This window comes from Caretta caretta, chromosome 3, assembly GCF_965140235.1.
Source record: "Caretta caretta isolate rCarCar2 chromosome 3, rCarCar1.hap1, whole genome shotgun sequence".
NCBI classification, from domain to species: domain Eukaryota; kingdom Metazoa; phylum Chordata; order Testudines; family Cheloniidae; genus Caretta; species Caretta caretta.
In genome coordinates, this window is record NC_134208.1 from 115,650,012 (window position 1) to 115,672,316 (window position 22,305).

Here is a 22,305-nt window from a genome sequence, read left to right on the forward strand (position 1 = left end):
AAAAGATTGGAATTGGAAAAGGTTCAGAAAAGGGCAACAAAAATGATTAGGGGTATGGAACGGCTTCCATATGAGGCGACATTAATAAGACTAAGGCTTTTCATCTTGGAAAAGAGACTACTCAGAGGACTATAAAATCATGACGGGTGTGGAGAAAGTAAATAAGGAAGTGTTATTTACTCCTTCTCATAACACATGAACTAGGGGTCACCAAATGAAATTAATAGACAGCAGGTTTAAAACAAACAGAATGAAGTATTTCTTCTCACAATGCACAGTCACCTGTGGAACTCTGCCAGCCGATGTTGTGATGTTGCCAAGACTGTAAGAGGGTTCAAAAAAGAACTGGATAAGTTCATGGAGGATAGGTTCATCGATGGCTATTAGCCAGGATGGGCAGGGATGGTGGCCCTAGCCTCTGTTTGGCAGAAGCTGGGAATTGGGTGACGGGATAGATCACTTGATGATTAGCTGTTCTTCTTCAAGTGATTGCTCCTGTGTATTCCACACTAGGTGTGCGTACTCGCCACGTGCACCGGTGCCAGAAGTTTTTCCCCTAGCAGTACCTGTAGGGGGGGGAGCACCCCCCCGCAACCCCTGGAGTGGTGCCTGCCTGGCGCGGTATAAGAGGAGCTGTGCGCTCCCCCCCACCTTCAGTTCCTTCTTGCCGCCAGTGAAGGTGCGTCAGAACTGCTCTGCTTCAGCTTTGCTGTAGCTTATCCCCAGAACTGTTCGTTCGTTCAGCGTTAGTTCAGCCATCACGGGTCCGCCCGCCGAGGCCGTTCACGGACCTGCTGTTACCATCAGTGCTGGTCCTCCATGTCAAGATTGCAGTCCTGTGGCCAACGTAGATCCCAGCACTGCTGCTCCTCCCGGTCCAGAGACAGCAGCAAATCTTATGCCAGCCCAGCCTTCATTCATAGCTATCCTTCGATGGGTCAGGCCACCCAACCCAAACAGCCGGCCCCGCCACTGCCACAGCAGCTGCAGTTGCACCGAACGTCATGGTTGGCCCAATGGTACCAGTGGGCACCGTGGCCTCTGGCGCAGCCCCCGGTGGGAGCTTGCTCAGTGGCTGGAGCTTCGGAGGCACCGTCGGCCTCCCTCTCCAGACCCCTAAGAAAGTAGTCTCTGGGACATTCGTCCTCAGCACCGATACCCAGAGTACTGCACCGGCCTCCTCACCCTGCCCGGAGGATGCGATTGCTGCTCCGCCCCCCCTACTCCCCCCGCCCTGCAAGAGGACTTCAGGGCCCATCAAGAACTCTTAAAAAGGGTGGCAGCAAGCTTCCACCTCCAGGAAGAGGAGATGGAGGAGCCTTCAGACCCTCAAACTCCCTGTTTAACGCGCTGTCCCCATCGGCACTGGTAAGGTGGCCTTGCCCCTCCATGAAGGGGTGGCTAAGATTTCAAATGCCCTGTGGCAAACACCGGCCTCGTTGGCCCCCATCTCTAAGAAGGTGGAACGCAAGTACTTTGTACCTACTAAGAGGCATGAGCACTTGTATACCCACCCAGTGCCCAACTCCCTGGTGGTTGAGTTAGTCAACCACAGGGAACGGCAGCCCCGACCCCAAAGAATAAAGACTCTCAGAGACTGGACTCTTTCGGAAGGAAAATTTATTCGTCTTCGAGCTTCCAGTTATGAGTGGCAAACCATCAGGCTCTCCTGGGCTGGTACGAATTCAATCTGTGGGGCTCCCTGCCCAAGTTTGAGGACTCCCTCCAGGAGCATGGTAGGAAGGAGTTCAAGGCACTAGTGGAGGAAGGGGCAGCGGCCGCTAGAGCGTCCCTGCAGGCAGCCTTCGATGCTGCGGACAAGGCCGCACGATCCATAGCCTCTGCAGTGTCTATGAGACGGGTGTCATGGCTCCTGCTCTCTGGGCTGTCCAGCGAGGCGCAGTCTTCCATGCAGGATCTCCCGTTTGACAGGAAAGCTCTGTTTGCGGCAGAAATAGATACAAGGCTGCATGGCATGAAAGACTCCCATACGACGCTCCAGACTCTGGGCCTCCAAGTCCCAGCTCCGACAAAACCTAAGTTGAAGACTCCTGCCCAGGCCGTCCTTTCGAAGTATGAGGCCATCCATAAGAAGCAGCGGGACTATAAGAGATGCCCTTGGAGGCAATCTCGGCCTGCCCCTCAGCCTGGGTCCTCCAAGGGCAAGCAGGCAGGGAAAAGGCGCTTTTGACGGGATGCTCGGGGGCACCCCACCAGTCTTCATCAGGGATCCACCCCCAATAAAGCTCCCCTTCTCCAACCAGTTGTGTGCTTTCCTCCTGGAATGGTCACAGCTAACTTCAGGCTGATGGGTCTTCAACACCATCTCCTGGGGTTACACCCTCCAGTTTACTTCCTCCCTGCCCAAACTCCCAGCACCCCTGTCCCTCTTGGGGGACCCCTTGCACAAAGCTCTGCTCGAGCAGGAAGTGGGGCGGCTCCTAAGACGAGGAGCGATAGAGGCGGTGCCCGAGGAGTTCATGGGCAAGGGGTATTACTCCCGTTATTTCCTTATCCCGAAGGCCAAAGAGGGGCTCAGGCCCATCCTGGACCTGCGAGGCCTGAACCACTACATGGTGAAACTCAAGTTCCGCATGGTTTCCCTGGCCTCCATCATCCCCTCCCTGGATCCCGGGGACTGGTGGAAGTACGCTGCCCTCGATCTACAGGACGCGTACTTCCACATCCGCATATTTGAGGGGCACAGGCACTTCTGCCGTTTCATGGTGGGTCAAAATCACTACCAATTCACGGTTCTCCCATTTGGCCTGTCCACTGCCCCCGGGGTGTTTACAAAATGCATGTCAGTGGTAGCAGCCTACCACAGACGGCAGGGGGGTCCAGTTATTTCCCTATCTGGATGATTGGCTTGTCAAGGGCACCTCCTGGTCGCAGGTGAGGGATCATGTGGTGCTCCTCCTGTCCACGTGCACCGCCTTGGGCCTGTTGGTAAACAACACCAAGTTCATGTTAGTCCCAGCCCAATGCATAGAGTTTATCGGGGCGCTCCTGGATGCAATGTCGGCCAGGGCCTCTCTCCTGCCAGACAGATTCGAGACCCTGAAAGCCAGGGTTTGCCTGCAGCTCTTGGGTCACATGTTGGCGTGCACATACGTGGTCCGTCACGCCAGACTCAGGATGAGGCCCCTCCAGCTCTGGTTGGCCTCAAAGTTCTCCCAGACCACGGACAGGATGGACAAGGTCCTCACCATGCCAGACTCTGTGATCACCTCCCTATAGTGGTGGTCCATCCCAAACAGTATACCCCAAGGGGTCCCGTTCAGGGACAGGGCCCCATCGTTGGAGCTGGTGTCCGATGCAGCGGACCTGGGTTGGGGGCCCATGTGGGGAACTTTCAGACCCAAGGCCTGTGGTCAGCTCAAGACCTGACCCTACATATAAACATCAAGGAGCTCAGGGCGGTGCAGCTGGCGTGTATGGCCTTCCGCTCGCACCTGGAGGGCACGGTAGTCAGGATCCTCACGGACAACATGGCCTCGATGTTCTATATCAACAGGCAAGGCGGGGCCCAATCCTCTGCCCTCTGCCACAAAGCCCTCAGGCTGTGGGACTTCTGTATAGCCCATGATATCCACCTGAAGGCTTTCCAGCTACCGGGCACCCGGAACAAGAGGGCAGATCGCTTGAGCAGGGACTTTTCCTCACAACACAAGTGGTCCCTCCACCTGGAAGTGGCCCACTGGCTCTGGGGAACTCCCCAGGTGGACCTATTTGCAACGCAGCAGAACTGGCAATGCCCCCAGCTCTGCTCCAGGCGAAGCCTGGGGAGGGGGTGCTATCTCCGATGCCTTTATCCTGTCCTGGTCAGGCCGGCTTCTCTACACCTTTCCCCCATTCCCTCTAATCAGCAGGGTCCTGGAAAAGATACAGACAGACAAGGTCCACGTCCTCCTGATTGCCCTAGCATGGCCCAGGCAGCATTGGTACAAGACCCTCACAGGCCTGGCAGTAGCTCCGCTGTGGCCATTGCCGCTCTGCCCAGACCTGCTCTCTCAGGACCAGGGCTGCCTCCTCCACCCCAACCTAGTGGCTCTTTGCCTCATGGCGTGGCTGCTCAGTGGTTAGGTGGAGAGGAAAGGACGTGCTCAGAACAGGTTCAGCGTGTCCTCCTCGAAAGCAGATGGCCCTCCACTCGCTGTGCTTATTTTGCGAAGTGGTCCTGGTTTTCTAGGTGGGCGGTGGTCCAGGGTGTCTTCCGATCCAGCTTATCCTTGATTACCTCCTCCACCTGAGGGCCCAGGACCTGGTGCCCTCATCAGTCAAGGTGCACCTGGCAGCCATATCGGCCTTCCATCCGCCAGTGCAAGGGCACAGGTTTAATAGGATCAGTAGAAGAAATAGCCAAAATCTCACATCTTCTTTATGAGAACCAGTTGCTTGTCTTGCAGACAGAAGTGAAATGGTTAATTATAATTCAGCCCTTAATTTCAAAAAGGGTAAAAGAATTGGATGAGGAATTGGAGTGACAATCTGACAACCCAATGGGGGTAGATTGGAACTCCATAAAGCTTTATGTAGGCAAACCTTGCTGTCTTTTACTCTGCCCTCAGTAAAAGATCAGAAGAAACCCACTACAGCTAGAAAAAGAATTTAAGTGATTGAGAATAAGTAGAGCCTTAACTCAGAGCCAGAAAGAAGGAACCACGTATACTACTAGTGGTGGCTAGGGTAAAGCACAGAAGTTATTTAACCATATAAAAAATTCCAAGGGAAAGTGAACAAAGATGAAGGAAATAGAGACCAACTTCTGGATCTGCAGATGTTATTGCTTGAATGTGTTTATAGTTGAATTTAGGAATCCTGTACCAACCAGAAAGTTGACAGCTGGAAGAAATTCAACAAGCAGAGACTTTCAACACCCAAAAGGAACTAATACGAGGTGCAAACCAAAGTGTGTGAGTAAAATTTTCCTTTGCACTTACCTGGGCAGGATTTACATAGTTTCCTATGCTCTTTTATTCTTTCATTTTGACAAATAAGTTACAGAATGTGGTTTTTTTCTTTTACATACAAGGCCTTACTGTGCAGGCTTTAGTCATCTGAGTAATACTAGCTCATGCCAGTAGCCCCACTGACTCCAGGGAGACTACTCCCCTCATGAAGACTTGCATGATCAGGCCTGTAGTTAGTTCATGCTTCACAGTGATTGGTGGAATAATGGTAGTTGGGGGGGGGGGGGGAGGAAATAATTCACCAAGTGTCTATGGAATCTTCTTTCATTGTCAGGATTTCATGTTTGGCTACAATAGGGTCCTCAAAATATTTCCAAAATATGCAGCAGCATAAACAATTTTTTTCACAAAGCAGGTCCACAAGGTGGGAACCCAGCTGGAGTTTTCTGCTTCCTTAGGCAGTAATTTTGCTCACATTTCCAGGGGATTGCACTGATTCAGAAAGATTTTCTCTTCTTGACATTCTTCCATTTTTATAGCTTAGCCCCCCTTTTCTTTTGCTGGTTTGGTAGTAGAATTCGATTTCACCATGCCAGATTGGATCATTTGGTGCACCTGTGATTGACTGACTGAGACAACGGCTATACAGGGCAAATATTGGTACAAAAAAAACCCCTCCAAACCTTTATTGTCTGGGGAAAGCTAACTTCCTTGTGTAGCCTAAAGGGATCTTAAGGACAGCATAGGTCATAGGATTGTCAATAGGAGGAGAGAATAGAGGTCAAATCCACTTGTGAGTAAGCAAAACTAGGGGAGGCTAAGCTCATGTACCTTATGCATGGAAGGGCCAGAAGGAAAGGGTCCTAACATAGGACAGGGTATGGATTTGGAGGTTCAAGTACAGTCCTTTGTCTTCCATCCATTGGCAAATAATTCAATCATTTAAAATCCCCATAGTAGATCAGATTCAGAAGTGATGTATAGGGGGATATCAAATATACATCAATAAGCCTGTGTGAATCTAACGGATCTTAAGTGTAAATTACACACGGATGGAGCCAGATGGTGTAAATTGCCTGCGGGTTGGCTACACCAGGAAGTTATTCTGCAATAAGGTAGGGTGTGATTTTAAAGCACTATAGATATTTTGGAATAATTCTTTGTATGGACATTTTTATTCCAGAATGTTCACACTATGAGCTATTTTGGAATAGCTATGCCAGACAATTCCCCCATGTAGACAAGACCTTAGATTTGTGTCAGATTTATCCCCTATGTCTAACCATAGAGATGGAATGGTGTGGCTTTAAAACAAACTGTTTCCACAGACCTTCCCGGTTCCATGCTGAAGGAAACCCCCACCAAGTAGCACACAGCCTCATCATCAGCTACCAGGGCAGCGTTTAATGTATTTTAGGGCGTGAATTGATTCTTGCTTCAATTAATTGCTTCTGCTTTTATTGAGAAAAAGTGTGGATTAAAAAAGAAAAAAATTCCTGAACAAGATAACTCTTCAAGGATAATAAAATTTTAATCACAGGATACCCAAGATCTCCTAGTGCTAAGGAGATGGACTGGGATCCTGTCACGCCATGGATTCCCTGTCCAATAAGTAGAGGGTCACTTACTATGTACTGTTTCAGAGTAACAGCCGTGTTAGTCTGTATTCGCAAAAAGAAAAGGAGTACTTGTGGCACCTTAGAGACTAACCAATTTATTTGAGCATGAGCTTTCGTGAGCTACAGCTCACTTATGAAGTGAGCTGTAGCTCACGAAAGCTCATGCTCAAATAAATTGGTTAGTCTCTAAGGTGCCACAAGTACTCCTTTTCTTTTTACTGTGTACTTAGACCCATGCTAGCCCATCTTGTGCTTCTCTTCCCTCTCCCCATGGAGCACAGTTTGTGAACACTTTGTGATTATTAGATCCTATTTATGCTGTAAAATCAACAGTGTCAAAGGTCTCTGTTACAACATGGGAGTTCCCCAGCGCTTAAGGTAGTTGGGACTGCAACATGGTACTGCCATGTCTCCAAACGTTACAGCCTTGGACATAGCATAGAGTTACAGAGCACTGTTAAGATATGTTTTGGTCCTGTCTAAATTGGAAATTTGAATGGTATATTAGCTGCATCTGGGGAACTTCTATGTTGCAAAAGCCCCTCTGATTCTTATGATTTTTCAGCAGAGGTGAGATGTTAGATGTGAACACAAACTATCTAAAAAATGTTCAAGGCTGTGATCATGTTTGAAAATGGCTTTAAATGCAGAGCTCTAGTGTGACACGGGATAGATGATCTAATAGGTCTCTTCCATCATTAATTTCTGTGACTGGGTCTTGGAGGAGATCCAGGCTGCCTTTCTCAAGAATGCAAAACAAACTAAATTGAGTAAATCTTGGCAACAGGTCTACAGGGGCTGGGGCGTACATAGACTTTGCCTTTGTCTTCTACCAAAGTCCACTAACAGGACACAGACTCTGAATGAGAAAGAGAGGATGGAAATGTAATGAACTGATTCACTGAGAATAAATTTTACCACAGCATATGTTTTTACTGTTAACCAAATATCCAGCAAACTGATACAATGCTAGATCACAATGCTGTAATCTTGTCCCCCGTAAACCTCCTAAACTTTTCACAGCCTCTGCAATATTAAATTAACTCAATTGTTCTCTGAATCCTTCTGTCCTGATCATGATCAGCTCATTCCCGCTTGCTCGTCCGCTCATGCCTATGGTTGATAAAGGAACAGATAAGGAAGCAAATGGATTGTTTGTGGTGAATGGAAAATAATAATGTACGCAAAATAGAAGCTACCAGTTCAAATACAGAAGAATGTCTAAGGAAAACATCCTGTCTCAAAAGAAAGAAACCAAAGAGACTGACTAGTACAATGTGTCTAGCGGTTACATTCAGCCCTTCAAATCTTTTTCATACTCCTTCCCCTGGCTCCCCCTATGCTTCCCTAGATGCTCCTACAAGGATCCTTCATCTCTCTTTTTCTAAAGAATGAAAATACCAGTATCTGCTGTTTTATTCTGATGCTCCTGCCTTTCAAGCTTGGCCAGCACCACACAAAGTGCTATGCCACTTCGGATTGCCCCTTATAGCTAAATGCGTCTAGGGACTGGCCCTGGTATCACTGAATGGTGTGCATCAAGCTTATAAGGCGGAAGGAATACGAGTGGAGAAATTAAGTAGATGAGATTGGGATGTTCATATTTAATTCCTAGTAAAGCGTAGGGGAAAGGTACTCAGGGTGGTGGTCTAGAGTCTAGAGAAGAGCAATCTGGGTAGCGACATGAAAGGGGAAAGAGGGATTAACATAATGCCCTTGTGCCTGTTTGGAATTCTTGCTAGCTGCAGCAGGGCCACATTTTGGAACTGTAATGCTTTACTTTGTCTTGCAACAGAGCTGCACTTCAAAGAATTAAGTGACGTGAGTTGGGTGGCTTCCGTCTAGTTCCATAGAAAGCTGTTCACACAACCAGCCTCCCTTGCTGGAGATCTCAGCAAACACCAAAATTTAGCATGGATAGTGAATGACTCAGCTAGAGGTGCTCACTGCTGACCAGGCTAAACACGTTAGTGGGGAAGGATGCCAAAGATTCACTGCCCTTTGCCCGTGCTTTTCCTGTGTATGACTGGGATTTCGTTATCCAGGGTTGACAGTCAGGCACTTCTTACAAGCTTAGCTGGATTAAAAAAAACCCACATAAACATGGACAGACACCCATTGCCTTCGTAGGACAACAGCCCTACTAATATTTGGGCTCATTTTTTATACAAACTGACTGCTTTTATCAATAGCAGTCTTTAATAGATATAGTCCATCACTAAAATTGTGAAATCGTAAGTAATTTTGTTGTCTGGAGTACATTCCTGAGACCCAACTCTTCATACCCAACATCTCCCAATAGCTTCTGGCTATGGACAAAAGTATATTGTGATCTAGGAATATCTTTTGATGTTCACAGACCAATAATTAAATTACATAATTCCAGTATCTTTACCAAGGTTAACTCCTTTTTAGCTACAACCTCATGTATTATATTAGAACAGGTGCCTAATGCTTGAACTATTAGTACATAAAGTGTTAGTAAAACTAGCTTTTTCCGATGAAGTCTCTTCCCTTGCACAATTAGAAAGGTTATTGGGAGGCTAGAAGACTATGGCCAAAAAGAGACTTAACAGAAAGGTGATAAAAATAAGCTCTTTACTTGTACTGTACACAATGGTCTTAACTTTCACAAGTGCTAATCATCCACTGCTTCCATTTGCAACTGGAGTTGTGGGTGCTCAGCACTTCTGAAGTCAGGCCATAGGTGTGTTTTAATTTTTTAAACTCACACACCAGCCCCACTGGGGCATCTTGCTCCTAGTTAGTCTTGTGCTGAGGATGAACAACAAAGAAAAGATATTTAACTGTCCAGAAAGCAATGAAAAAAGTATCTATATAACTAGCTCTACATATTTTGGAGAATAGCAAAATATTTTCTAAGTGACAGTGAATCTGATGCTTGTTCCTGAGACACCAACTGCTTTGTAGGGTTGTGTGTTACTGAAATAAACTTGAGGACTTTTATGATATTGAAAAATTATTTTAAAATAACAGTTCACAGAACAATTAGTTTCTTTTAGACACTATTATATACCTATTAAAATTGAACTGAAAAGCAGAAGACTTTCTAAAAATCAGGGCAGTGATTTGTTGTGTTTATATGCAGCAAGCACCACCAGCAGCAATGCTTGAACTATTAGTACATAAAGTGTTAGTAAAACTAGCTTTTTCCGATGAAGTCTCTTCCCTTGCACAATTAGAAAGGTTATTGGGAGGCTAGAAGACTATGGCCAAAAAGAGACTTAACAGAAAGGTGATAAAAATAAGCTCTTTACTTGTACTGTACACAATGGTCTTAACTTTCACAAGTGCTAATCATCCACTGCTTCCATTTGCAACTGGAGTTGTGGGTGCTCAGCACTTCTGAAGTCAGGCCATAGGTGTGTTTTAATTTTTTAAACTCACACACCAGCCCCACTGGCAAGTTATCATTTTGGCTTGGTCTACACTTAAAATGTAGGTCAACGTAACTACAGTGCTCATAGGACTGAAAAATCCACATCCAAGTGCTGTAGCTATGCCAGCCTAACCCCCTGTGTGCCTGTAGTTAAGTTGACGGGAAGAATGCTTCCATCAACCTAGCTACTGTTGCTTGGGGAGGTGGTGTTCTACAACTGCTGAAAACCCCCTTCCATTGCGGTAGGCTCTATGTTACAGGGTTATGCTGGCATAAGTATGATGCCATGGCTATGCTGCTATAGTTCCTGTACTGTAGACCAGGCCTTTGGAAATGCATTGGAGAAAACTCCTATTGACTTCAATGGAGCCTGGATTCCACCCAGCACACTTAAGATTTCCTGCAGCATTGTTTTCTCTAATTTGGTGATCTCTTCAATTTTACCACTTAGGTAGATTTAATAAACCAGTCATAGCCTTCCTTCTATGTAAGAGACTTATATAAAACCTTAAGTTTTATCTTTGTCTAAAAGGGTTAACTCGGATTGGATTTAATATACAAAATGATGAAGAAAAATGTATTTACACTGAAAACCAGTAGTACGTCAACAGAGTTTCATAGTGCATTTATAATAGCTTACAAACTATTTTTCAGCAATGACCCCATGTTTTAGTGACCCTGTAGACTGGAATGTTCCTGATCTGAGGTGAGGAAAAAAACAGACCAAGCAGTAGCTCTAGCGCACTGAGACAAAAAATTCAACAATGTCACTATCCCATTTCAGAAAATAACATGGGATTTAAAAATAACTGTTATAAAGGGTACACTCACACAAAACGTTCTTCCTCTCTCTCTCTCCTTTTAATGGCCAAGTTTTCCTCCCTCCTTAAAGAAGACAGCTCATCAGAATGGGTTTGAACACCCAAAGACATCTATATACACCACTTATTGGTGTGTAAGGAGATCTAATTTTCCTCCTTTGGGTGCACTTCAGATAGTGACCACCAGAACCAGTGAAGATCAAATTACATAAAAGTCATAATATCAGTTGAAGCCCCAAAATGAGACTTAAAACTGACAGCACTGAAAGTAGAGAATAAACAGTAAGACATAGCGTGACATTATTTTGATATAGTAAAGCAATTCATGGGGGCACTCATCCTTGAAGGTTATACTGTGCAGTAAATTCTTAGTTTATTTTAGTTCTGTCAGTCTATCACAGCAGTACTAAACTTAAGGTTCAGATGGTACTTTTGCTCTGAATCCACTATTTTTAGGCAGGTGTAGTTTTCTTAAATAAGCCATTTGTTCACTTATATGAAAGAATTTTATTAACATCTCATGCTGCATGCTTCCCATAGCTTTTATACTGCTTCAAAAAGAGTCCTATTGAACAGATCACAAGCCAATAATCTTTGATCAGACTCAAAATAAATCACATTCCATTTAATTCAATTTTTATTCAATGAAATGATGTATAAAAACTTACAAATCTGAGAACTTAACTATACACAAAATAGGATGATACTCAATTTAAACAAATACACAGAGCAGAGCTATGGTTTGTGCCCCGCCCCCCCCCGCACCTCCATTTATGGTGGGGCACTTACTCTGCCTACATAAGCCTTCCTATTGGCCCAATGACTGATCAGAGGGCTTCCTTACTGCTGTCAGTTTTTAGGCTACTGGCAAAAAATCCAGGCATCTATAAAAAATTAAATATAAAAATCAGCAACTTGATTTTAAATACAAAGATGCAGTGCTATCCTGAGCAATAGCTAATGCTATGGTATTTGCCCTCCCAGCGTTTGCATACTTGCCTTGGAGTCTAAAGTGATGGGAATCTCTTAAATAACAGAATTCACTGGCCAGTACTGCAGCTTCACTTTTAAAACAACCATGATCCATAGCCACCTTTCCCTCTGTCTGCTGCTAGAAGGTGACTATATTAAACAAAGGGCCAAATCTTTTCCACCTTAACTCATGCAATTAGACCCATTGAAGTCTGAGACTACTTGTGTGAATAAGGTGATCAAGTCTCCCCTCTCCTCTCATATCAGGAATGACTTGGATCTATTGTTACAGCACGTGTGAATGCAGCACTGATAACTGCACAGTGCTCACTAGTATGCAATTTCTCTATTTTCTAGTTTCCTCCATGTCTTGGGTGACAGCACTAATTATATTAGTTTCCATTCAAACATGATAATAAAAATGCACACATCCTGGGGCACTTTAAATTTAATTTAAAAATAAGTGTTGTGTAAAATGGCTAGTCTGTCAAATAACTAAAATGTATGGACCTTTTTGGTTGAACTTGAAAGCAGATGCCCAATTCTTTAGATAGGGTGTGTGCATTAATTTACCTGTATATACCAAACACACAGACACACACACACACTTACACACTTTCTATATATACATATAAAAAGATTGCCATCACATTATTATTACTGTTACTTTAGTCAAAGTTGACTAAGTAACTAAATTTTCTTGAATGGACATAATGTCAATGATGATACCTGAAATACATACCCCAGGGAATACTTGAGGAAAAACTAAAGACTAAAAACAAAGTTTCCTGGGTTCATGGTGAAAAATTTTAAGCCTTTTTTAGTTATCTTACAGAGTTTGTACATGTAGCTCTAAAAAGCACGCTGCATCATCTGCTATTTCTTCTCAAAAGGAAGACTTGTTACCAGAGAAAATAATTATAATTAAATATATATATATTCTTTGTTTACCAAAATGGTATTTTATTTCTCATTACACACTTCATTGCATCTAAGTATGCATTTAAATAATCTAAAATCTGTTTAAAATCTATTTAAATTTGAGTTTACTAGGACTATTGACAAAGTTAGCTTAATTACCTTTACACACTTTCCTTTGTATTAAAATCAATTATGTTGTGGCTTGAGGCAAAGGACTTTTATTTATTTGTGGGAGGGGCAAGATCCAATTTTTTACCATGCCAGCGTAGTTCTGGTTGCAGGGGGAGTATTAGTTTGATACAAATGAATAACTTTAAAAAATTGATAGGTTTCACCTTCAGTCTAACAACACTGCTTCCTGCTCCTTTTTGATGGAGGTTAACACTGAGTTATCAGTCTCTGTAGCTTCTGTGTCCTCACTACCAAGCAGAATGGATCTATCTTCTTCTAGAGAAAAGACAGAGTTTTGATTTTGGCACGAATGTTTGACCACTTCATTGGGAGTTGAAAATGTTTTGTCACACAAGTTACATTTGTAGGGCTTGTTGGTCTGTACTAACATGTTGTCCATTTGACTGCCTTCCTCAAAAGTACAGAGTTCCAGAGTCTGTTTGTCCACCATAGTATATGTGTCCATGCTCTGATTTAGGCACACATGTCTGGCTGCTTGGTTGGCCCTGCAGAAGCTTTTGTCGCAAGTGCTGCACTTGAAAGGTTTGCCAGTATGTATGTACATATGCTCCCTCCAGTGGCTTTTTTGAATAAATTTGCGTCCACAGATGGAACATTCATATTTCCGTCTTTTAACTTCTCTTTCTTGATCTGCCTGCTCCAAGTTGTCTATGTCTGCAATGTCTGATGGTGGTGGTGTTTCTGCCTGCTGCTGTCCATCAATTATTGGGGAATCTGAGATCTGTTGCAGCTCACTGTCACTAATCATTCCCGCTTCAGGCACTTCCATGGCATCTTTTTCAGCTGCATTATTACAAAGAGACAGGGAAATGCTACTTTCTCCCTGCTGGCTTGATGTGAAGGGTACTCCTGTGTGGATCTGGAGGTGCTCACGCAAACTGCTTCGCAGATTGAACCGACGACCACAGAGGTGGCAGGCATAGTATTTTGGGAAGCTTCCATTCCTTTTCATAATACTTGGCTTGACATGTGCTATTGTGAGTGAAGCAGGCTGTTCATCTGAAGAAGATGCTTCCATGTTGGCTTCCTCCTCTGGAGGAGAACTATTACCAGCAGTGGAAACCAATTCTGGAGACAGTGAAGACTGCAAAGGGTCAGAAGTGGTCATATTTGTCCGGGTCACTTGTGGCAGACTTGAAGCCAACCGTGAGAGCTGTGAGCCCTCAGACACGGGTTCTTGGCTCATCCTGGAAGGCTGTGGCCTTGGTTCTCGCCCAAGTTTGTCAGTTGCTGAGGTAACCTTAGTGGGATGTCTTGTCTGGTGATCTGCAATTTGAATGCCATATAAAGAAGAAGCTAATGGAAAAACTTGATCTGGATGAGAAAAGGTACCCTGACTGGCAAGGCTGGCCTCTTGAATCAGTGGATATGCATGCAGAAACTTTATTCCCTGTTCTAATCGAACTGGGTCAATGAGCTGAGGTGCCATCTTCCCAGTATACATCAAATGCAAGAGATAGCTGAAGATATCTGGTTGTATGTCAGTTGCTTTCAAACGGACACATTCACTAAAAGAAAAATAATTGTTTAGTAAACAATGAGATAAGGAAAAGTTTCTAGAATCTAATCTAGGTCACTCAAGTCTGAATAAAAAATAATTAGTGTTATATGTTTGAAATATAAACATAAAATTTATTACAAAATGTATTTGCTCTTAAAAATGACCTCCTCATTTTAACTGAATTTTAGGAAATGCTAGCAGTCATCTGTCATCCTAACACATTAAAGAAAGAAAACTCCAATCGATAGACTGTAAGGTCATATGTGCAGGAACCAATCCTTGCATTTATGCAGCATCATAGCTAAACATAACACTTCTACAAGTGCCATGCAGAAACATACGGAGATTTCTGAAACATAGGGAGAATCACATTTGTTGTTGTTAAATTATAAATGTGTGAATGCTAAAAGTCCAAGTGTAAAACAATAACCAATAATCCCCATAGCTCATACCAACCTGCAATTCCAGCAATGATTAGTTTTGCTTGGAAAGAGAGGGGGGAGCTTGTCATAAGAGATATGGTTTGTAGATGGGGCAAAAGGCATTTATTTATTTGGCCAGTTGAAAAATGGCAATCTTATTCTCAGTAAACCAATTGCTTTGAAACATAAATATGTTCTGACAGACCCTAAGATAATAATTCTTTTCTGCTGTTATGAATTTGCTGTCCCACACAATATATTCTGCAATTTACAAGGATTCCCTCCGTCGCCCGCCCAGCCAGTCTTATATTAAAATCTTGCTCATGGCTAAATTTAGGCCATAATCTTAAGAAGCTGTTTTCACATGTATACAGCGCAATATTACAATTGTTTATAGGATTACCTACTGCTGAATCAAGGCAGAGGTTGGGGAGGAGACAGTAGGGGGCATGATAAAGGGGCAACGGATGAGAAGGGGTAGGGCCTGAGGGCAAAGGACGTTGGCATAGAGCTATGCTATCTGGTCTTGGGATGAAGGGCTTTGGAGAAGGGAAGCAAGAGGTTAGGAGTAGGGGGGATGAAGGGACTGGAGGGACAGTGACAGGCAGAGACTCTTATTCATGGTAAACTTTAAATGCTTAATTTTCTAGATAGCAGACATTAACAATTTAATCAGGGGTATAGTCCTGTTTTTTGGGGGGGGGGGTTTAAGTGCAGGTACCATGCCACTGCCATCAGGAAGCTTCTGTATAAAATGTGGCATGACCTCACCCATACAGTGAGTGAGGTCAACAGTGCTACAGAATATGGGAACACTGTTCCCACAGGCTCCTGCCCCACTACCTTCAATCTGAATAAGAGGCTTCCCTCTCTCCACAGTCCTCCACTCCCATTTTTAACTCAGGTATAACTTTCTCCTCTCCAGCTCTTGTTAAAATGTGCAGGGAGGGAGCACCACCTTGATGGGTGTTAGAGCTATCTGAGTTGGCTCTCTACCTGTGGACCTTATATATCAGATTCAAAATTTTAGTCCTAGTTCAAAAAATGTTTAAGAGTTAAGGTTGAACTTGTTCACTAGAGTCCAGCTAACACCCAATAACAATACCTGCTTTCCACGAATTCTACCCTTAAAAAAAAAGCCCCTCTGCCCCAATTTTTTTTTTTTACAATGTCTGGAAATAAACAGCTAAGGGATGCAGCTTGTGCTCCACTGCCATGTAATCCTTCATTGTTCACAATCACACCACCAAATCTTAACTTTGTAATGTTTTTGCAATTTTTATGGAGCAAAGATAAAAAACAAACGTCTAACAGATTTTACTCTCCTAGTAATTAATTACTGGCTCTTGGGTATTCTTTTGCAGAGTTGAGGAAATAAAGTTAAGTTTGGGTGGATGACAGTGACCAAGAACTACAGAGAAGTGTAGACAATGCTGGCTACCTTAACTATTCACTTTGAGATATTCTAATGAGTGTTTGTTTTTTGAAGGTGAAGAATTTTTGCTGAAGTATAATATTAGTTTTGGAAGTTAGCTGGACTCCAATGAAACACAATTTCAACCTTACCACTTCTTGAGGACTTTCCTTGTTTGCAAACAAGAATAGATTCCGGGTTCTCTACGAATATTAACAAAAAAATCAAATGATCGCTTTTTTAATGCTTCAGAATGCAGCTAGATTTTTTTAGCCAAGTTAAATGAATAACATTTTAACAGTCAACCTTTCTATAGTTACCTGGTCTGATGGACAAACAACATCTTAAAGTAGTTGGAGAAAGAAGCAAGGACAGATTTGTGTGCCTTGAAGTAGACATCACCAATAGCAACCGTGCAGTCACACAGGAAACCAAACTCCCTCTGAGCATTTAGCTGCTGTAGCAGTATAAGTCCGTGGTTGGCCAGATCCATTTTTTACACTCTGAAAAGCAAATGACATTTATGTAAAAGTATTTACTTAACAGTAGATGTACATGAAGATTCTTTTTCAATATACGTTGTGCTTCTACTGCACCTTTCATGCAAGAGTATCAAGGTGCTTTATAAACAGTGTCTTATAAGTAGGTAAATATCCACATTTTATAGAGGGTTGACTGATTTGCTCAGGATCACATAACAATACAGTGGTAGAAATAGGGTATTAGAATAGGAGATACCTAAGAGATAAATATACACAATCCAAGAGAAGGGAAAGAGAGACAAAAGAAAGAAGATGAGTAAGAGACAAATGAATTTATTTTTAAGGGGAAATTGTATTGAAGGTTTTTGCTACTAATTTTTTATATAATTATAGTCTGCTCACTTGGTAGACCTTTACCTCCTCAGGATTTCAATCACCTCCATCAATACGCAAAAAGAAAAGGAGTACTTGTGGCACCTTAGAGACTAACCAATTTATTTGAGCATGAGCTTTCGTAAGGTGCTACAAGTACTCCTTTTCTTTTTGCGAATACAGACGAACACGGCTGTTCCTCTGAAACCTGTCTCCATCAATACAATTCAGTGTGGGTAGAGGAGATCACTGACAAACACGTGTAAAAGTAAACACCTACCTGCAGGGCAACTGAAAATTCAAACAGGGCTTGGAAAACCTCACTTTCCCAGAGTGAGTAATAATTTGGAGCCGGCAACAGTAGCCAGGGGTGCTATACTTGCTGACTTTTTCCCCTGAGGGCAAACCTGTGAGCAGAAGTAGCTGAGAGGTTGATGCTGTATTAAGGAAGAGGCCGAACAGCAACAAAGCAGTCCAAGGGTGCCATTACTGATTTTGTTCAGGATTAAGGAGGTGAATGCATAAAACAGTGCAGTAGAGAAGCAGCTCAGGAGTTGTTACTACTTTCTCAAGAGTTGGAGGCAGAGTAGGGAGCGCAGCATCCTCTACGACCTGATATTTTTAACTTTTAGGACAGGGGGCCAAGAAAGCCTTTGAGTGGATGAGTGCGTGTGTGAGTGTAAGTGAGTGCGTGGGTAGGGCAAGGATGATAATGGGAAGAAGAAAATGAGGAGGGATAAAGTACAGAAGAGAGACTTTGGAAAGAAGCGAGAGATGAAAATAGAGTACAAAAGACAGTAGGAAAAGGAGGAATGGGTATAAAGCAGTGGAAGGTGTAGGCAGGAAAACAAACATCCACAACAATTAAGAAAAACATACATGCTCTATAATAGAAAAGAAAGATACAGTGAAGCCAGAAAGGGGGAGGTGTAACAAGACCCCAGGACATACAGAAAGTTGGTTTCCAAAGTTTAATAGAACATTTTAAACAATATTACAACAATGCAAAACTGTATTTTCCCTTTCAATTATAGGAGAGGGATGGTGGTGTAGGTATTTCACCTTAGCTAACAGGTTTAGTTATTGTAGTAGTAGGTATCAGAGGTTTTTCAAACCTGCTGAAGGACCAAGGTATTATTACACTTTGTGACTGCCATTAGGCACCAGGCTGCTTCAATACATTGCACTGACACAGACGTTCATAAGAAATTATGAAATATGATCACCCCATAAACAAACTAGGGAAATATAACCTAGATGGAGCTAATATAAGGTGGGTGCATAACTAGTTGGAAAACTGTTCCCTGAGAGTAGTTATCATTGGTTCATAGTCAAGATGGAAGGGCATATCAAGTGGGGTCCCACAGGGATCAGTTCTAGGTCTAGCTCAATATCTTCATCAAAGATTTAGGTAATGGCATAGAGCAGTGGTTCTCCAACTTTAGCAACCCAAGGACCCCCATTTTGATTTTAAAATGTTCACGGACCCCCAAACCTTCCCCAGCCCCAGGCCCTGTCCCCACTTCACCCCTTCCCCATAAGGCTCCACCCCACCTCTTCCCACACCCACTCAACTCCTTCCCCTCCTCTTTCCACCCCCTCCCCCAAGCACACCCCCTTCCTGTCCTGTCCCACCCCCAGCGCCATCTGCACCCCGCTGAGTGCAGGAGATTGGACTAGAAGACCTCTCAAGGTCCCTTCCAGTCCTACAATTCTATGTGTAAAGTGAATCATGAGCGGGGAAGAAAGAATGCAGTGTACAAAAGCAGTATTTTGTTACAAAAACTACTGCTTAATAGGAAAAAATTACTTTCCAACATCATAAAGGCCATAAAGCACACAAGTTGGCATTTGATATTTGTGGCTCTGCAAATATTATGATAGATCAAATATTTACTTTTGAGAATTTATCAGCAACAAAAAAGCACATTCACAGTTCAGGTTCCAATCCTGTTAGGTGGGTAGCTCCATTCAAGTAGACTCTAACAACATGGAAAATTTTGCAAGATCAAGCCTTCATTTTTATGCAATATTTTTGAGAACATCTCAGGATTTACAAACTAATCAGGGCTGGGTCCAGTTTGTACTTGGATAGAAGACCTTTAGGTGAAATAGGAGGTAGTAACGATCCAGGGGGTGGTAGCACGTATTAAGAGGCATTCTTTATTTACCTTCTACTACCTAAGCTTGTCCTGGATACAGTATTGTTTCCTTTTCTAAACTGCAGAGTCAATGTGGCTACTGAACAGCAATTACATTCCATCCTGGAGCTGGCTTAATTACTATCCAGGATGACATGATCTCAGTATGTGCGTACACCTATCCCATTTATTGGTACTCAAAAATGATAAAGTCTTTGGAATCAAAGGCACTAAAAACTAATTCCATCTTCACACACACCCTGGTGAAAGGGAAAAGAGTGAGGGAACCGCCTACCTTATTTTGTTTTAGAATATCTAAGTAGTTTTCAGCCTAAGAAAATTCATGACTTTATTATATGATCATTAGGTTGAAGTATTAGCTAAATGAGGTTAGTATAATAAATCAGTCTCAGTAATACAATTTTGTATTTAAAACAACTTTACTACATGAAAATATCTCTGTGTTTAGTATTATGGAGAAGATCCTATTGCTAAGTTGCTGGCAGCATAGCTTGGATGGGCTACTTTGTTCTGCTGGTGATCATTTCTAAAGATCAGTTTTTGAAGTCATGTAAACTGAGTAACAGATAAAAACCATAATTCACTTAATTGTCCCTCTGCAAACATTTAGAAGAAGTCTGTTATGGAGAACCAAAATATAAAAGTGAAAAATCAGGTCAATTTAATTATGAAGAGAAAATCATGACAAATAACCTTAAAGAAGTTAAAAGAAAAGGAGTACTTGTGGCACCTTAGAGACTAACCAATTTATTTGAGCATAATCTTTCGTGAGCTACAGTCCACTTCATCGGGACGGGGTACCATTGGAAGGGTTGGGAGACTGGAGACTTTCAAAAGGTGCCATGGCGTAGGGCTGGTTTGCTATATCAGCCAGACTACAGTAAACACCTTATTAAAACCTGGCCGCTACCTGAGCCCCAGCGCAGGCCGTGCCGAGCCGGGCCCCATGCCTGCCGAGCTGCAAGCGAGCGAGCCCCCGGGCTCACGCTAGCGGGGCGCGGCCTCCAGCGCCAGGTTGGTGCTGGGCGGGTAGGACACCAGCCGCTCTCAGAGCGAAGGCAGCGGGGCTCTGGCTGGCGGCTGCGCCCGCCCCGGACAATTGTCCGCGCCCGACCCACCCAGCCAGGTTCCTGTCACTGCCGCCCCCCGGACACTGCCGCTTGGGCTTGGGGACAGCGGCTTATTTCAGCCATGGGGGTTGCGCCGCCAGACCCCCTCGGGCAGAGCGGGCCGGGCGCGGCCTGGGCCTGCAGGGCTAGGCCCAGTTGCCGTGATCTCAACGGCACGCCACAGCACTCCCCTCCCCCAGCCCGCGGGCAGCGGGCTCTGGCGCGCGGCGGGGGGGTGGAGTCTCGCGGCTGCTCCTTCACCCCCTCAGGAGTCACGCTCGGCCTGTGGCAGCGGGGACTAAGGACGCGCTCTGATTGGTCGCCGAGGCGGAAGGTTGAGTGGCCGCGCGCCGCTCTTACTGGCTGGGCTCCGCCCCCTAGCGCATGCGACGCGCCCTCCACGCGCGCACGGACGGGACGGAGCCGGCGCAAGCAAGACGCAGCGCGAGCGGAGCCGCCAGGGCGCGCGAGACGGGATCCACCGCTGCCGCCAGGGCCGCCCAGCCTGCTGAGGAGAACCAGACGGAGCCGCCCCCTCCCGCTTCGCGCGGCTCCCTCAGTCCTCGCCCCTCCCCCACGCCGGATGCCGCCGCAGGGGGCCGCTCCGCTTCGGGCGCGAGGGGCGGGGAGAGAGCGCGAGGGCAAGTGGGCCCCAACCGACCGAACCGAGCCCCGCGCGGGCCGGAGGAGGGGAGCGCGTGCGAGAAAGGGATCTGATTCTCCCCCCCTCCCTCCCCGCGCGGCCCCCATTCCCCTGGCCTCGCGCGGCCCGGATGGAGCCGCCCAGTCGGGAGGCGAGGGAACTCCGGCGCCGCCAGGCGCTGCTGCCGCCCCCTGTCCCCCGCCAGCCCGGCCGCCGCCGCCCGCTCCAGCGCCCGAGGCTCCCGCGGCCGGCCCGGGCCCGCTCCCCTCACACACAATAGCGGGGGCCGGGCCCAGCCGCTCCGCCGGAGCCCGCGTTCTCCCGGCTGGCTCGGTGCGGCGGGGATCGGGCACGTGGGAGCGGCCCCGGCCCCCCTGCGGTCCCGGGGGCAGGGCGCTCACCTGGGGGGCTCGGGCCGCTGTGGCGCCTGGTCCCGCTCGGGCCGCCGCCGTCTCCGCGCCCAGCAGCAGCAGCAACAACGGAGTCAGCGCGGCGGCGGCGGCGGCTTTTCCTGTCCGGTTACGTTAGGGTCACATGACCGAGAGCGGAGCACAGAGGCTGCAGCGAGGAGCCCCCGCCGGGGGGGGGAGGGGAGGCGGCGAGCGCTGGTGGCGGCAGCAGCAGGAGCCACCCCGCCCCTCCCCTCTCTCTCGCTCTCTCTCTCGCGGTGCCGAGCACAGGCCGCACCGGGCCGGGGCTCCCCGTTCAGCCCCTGCTCCTAGCCGCCAGCTACAGCTCCCCCTCCCCCGGCCGAATGGAGCCCCGGAGCCAGCCCTACCGCGCGTTATTGTTGGGGAGCTGCCCCTTTAAAAACCGTGGAGGAGGGGGGCGCAGGAGGTGAAGCCCGAGTGTAGCTTCCCCCAGCCCTAACCACATCCTGCTGCCGAGGGCGCAGCCTGCTCCTGGGGAGGGGGATCCGAGGCCTGGCTCATGTCGGGGCCTGTTTCAGACACAGCAGACCAGAGTGGCCTGGTTGGACTTGGGGTGGAGGAGTGCATAGCCGCCTCCCTGCGGTGCCCACACACCCACTGCATACTCCAAAACTCCCTGGACCTGCCTACTTTGGGTTTTGCTCTTTCTTTCTGCAGTGCTCAGCCAGTGAGAGCACCTCGCACTGCTCAGGAGTGCCCCTCTGCCAGGGTGGCATCTTCAAAATTATACTTGAAACTGGGTGTGGATACTAAACTAAGTTTAAAATGCAGTTTAAAACATCCACTTAAACCTTGTCTACGTTATTAAAAATACCCATTGTCAGCACTGGGCAGAACTGATCCAGTGCTGGATGTGGCTTAATGGTAAGGGTAGCCAAGTACTGTCTGGTCAGCACCATTTCTGAATCCATGGTAAAGTCTTGGTCTGGTT

At 45.8% G+C, this 22,305-nt stretch overlaps 1 protein-coding gene across 1 annotated transcript; it reads right to left on the reverse strand.

The window, feature by feature from the left end:
- Window positions 1-11,377: 11,377 nt before the first annotated feature.
- On the reverse strand, window positions 11,378-21,790 carry ZBTB2 (zinc finger and BTB domain containing 2). The gene is made up of 3 exons (XM_048844234.2): window positions 21,345-21,790; window positions 16,496-16,678; window positions 11,378-14,346 (listed from the first exon to the last, which is right to left on the reverse strand). Exons 2-3 carry the CDS (start codon window positions 16,666-16,668, stop codon window positions 12,984-12,986), a joined length of 1,536 nt encoding a protein of 511 aa, XP_048700191.1. The 5' UTR covers window positions 16,669-16,678; window positions 21,345-21,790; the 3' UTR covers window positions 11,378-12,983.
- Window positions 21,791-22,305: the final 515 nt, after the last annotated feature.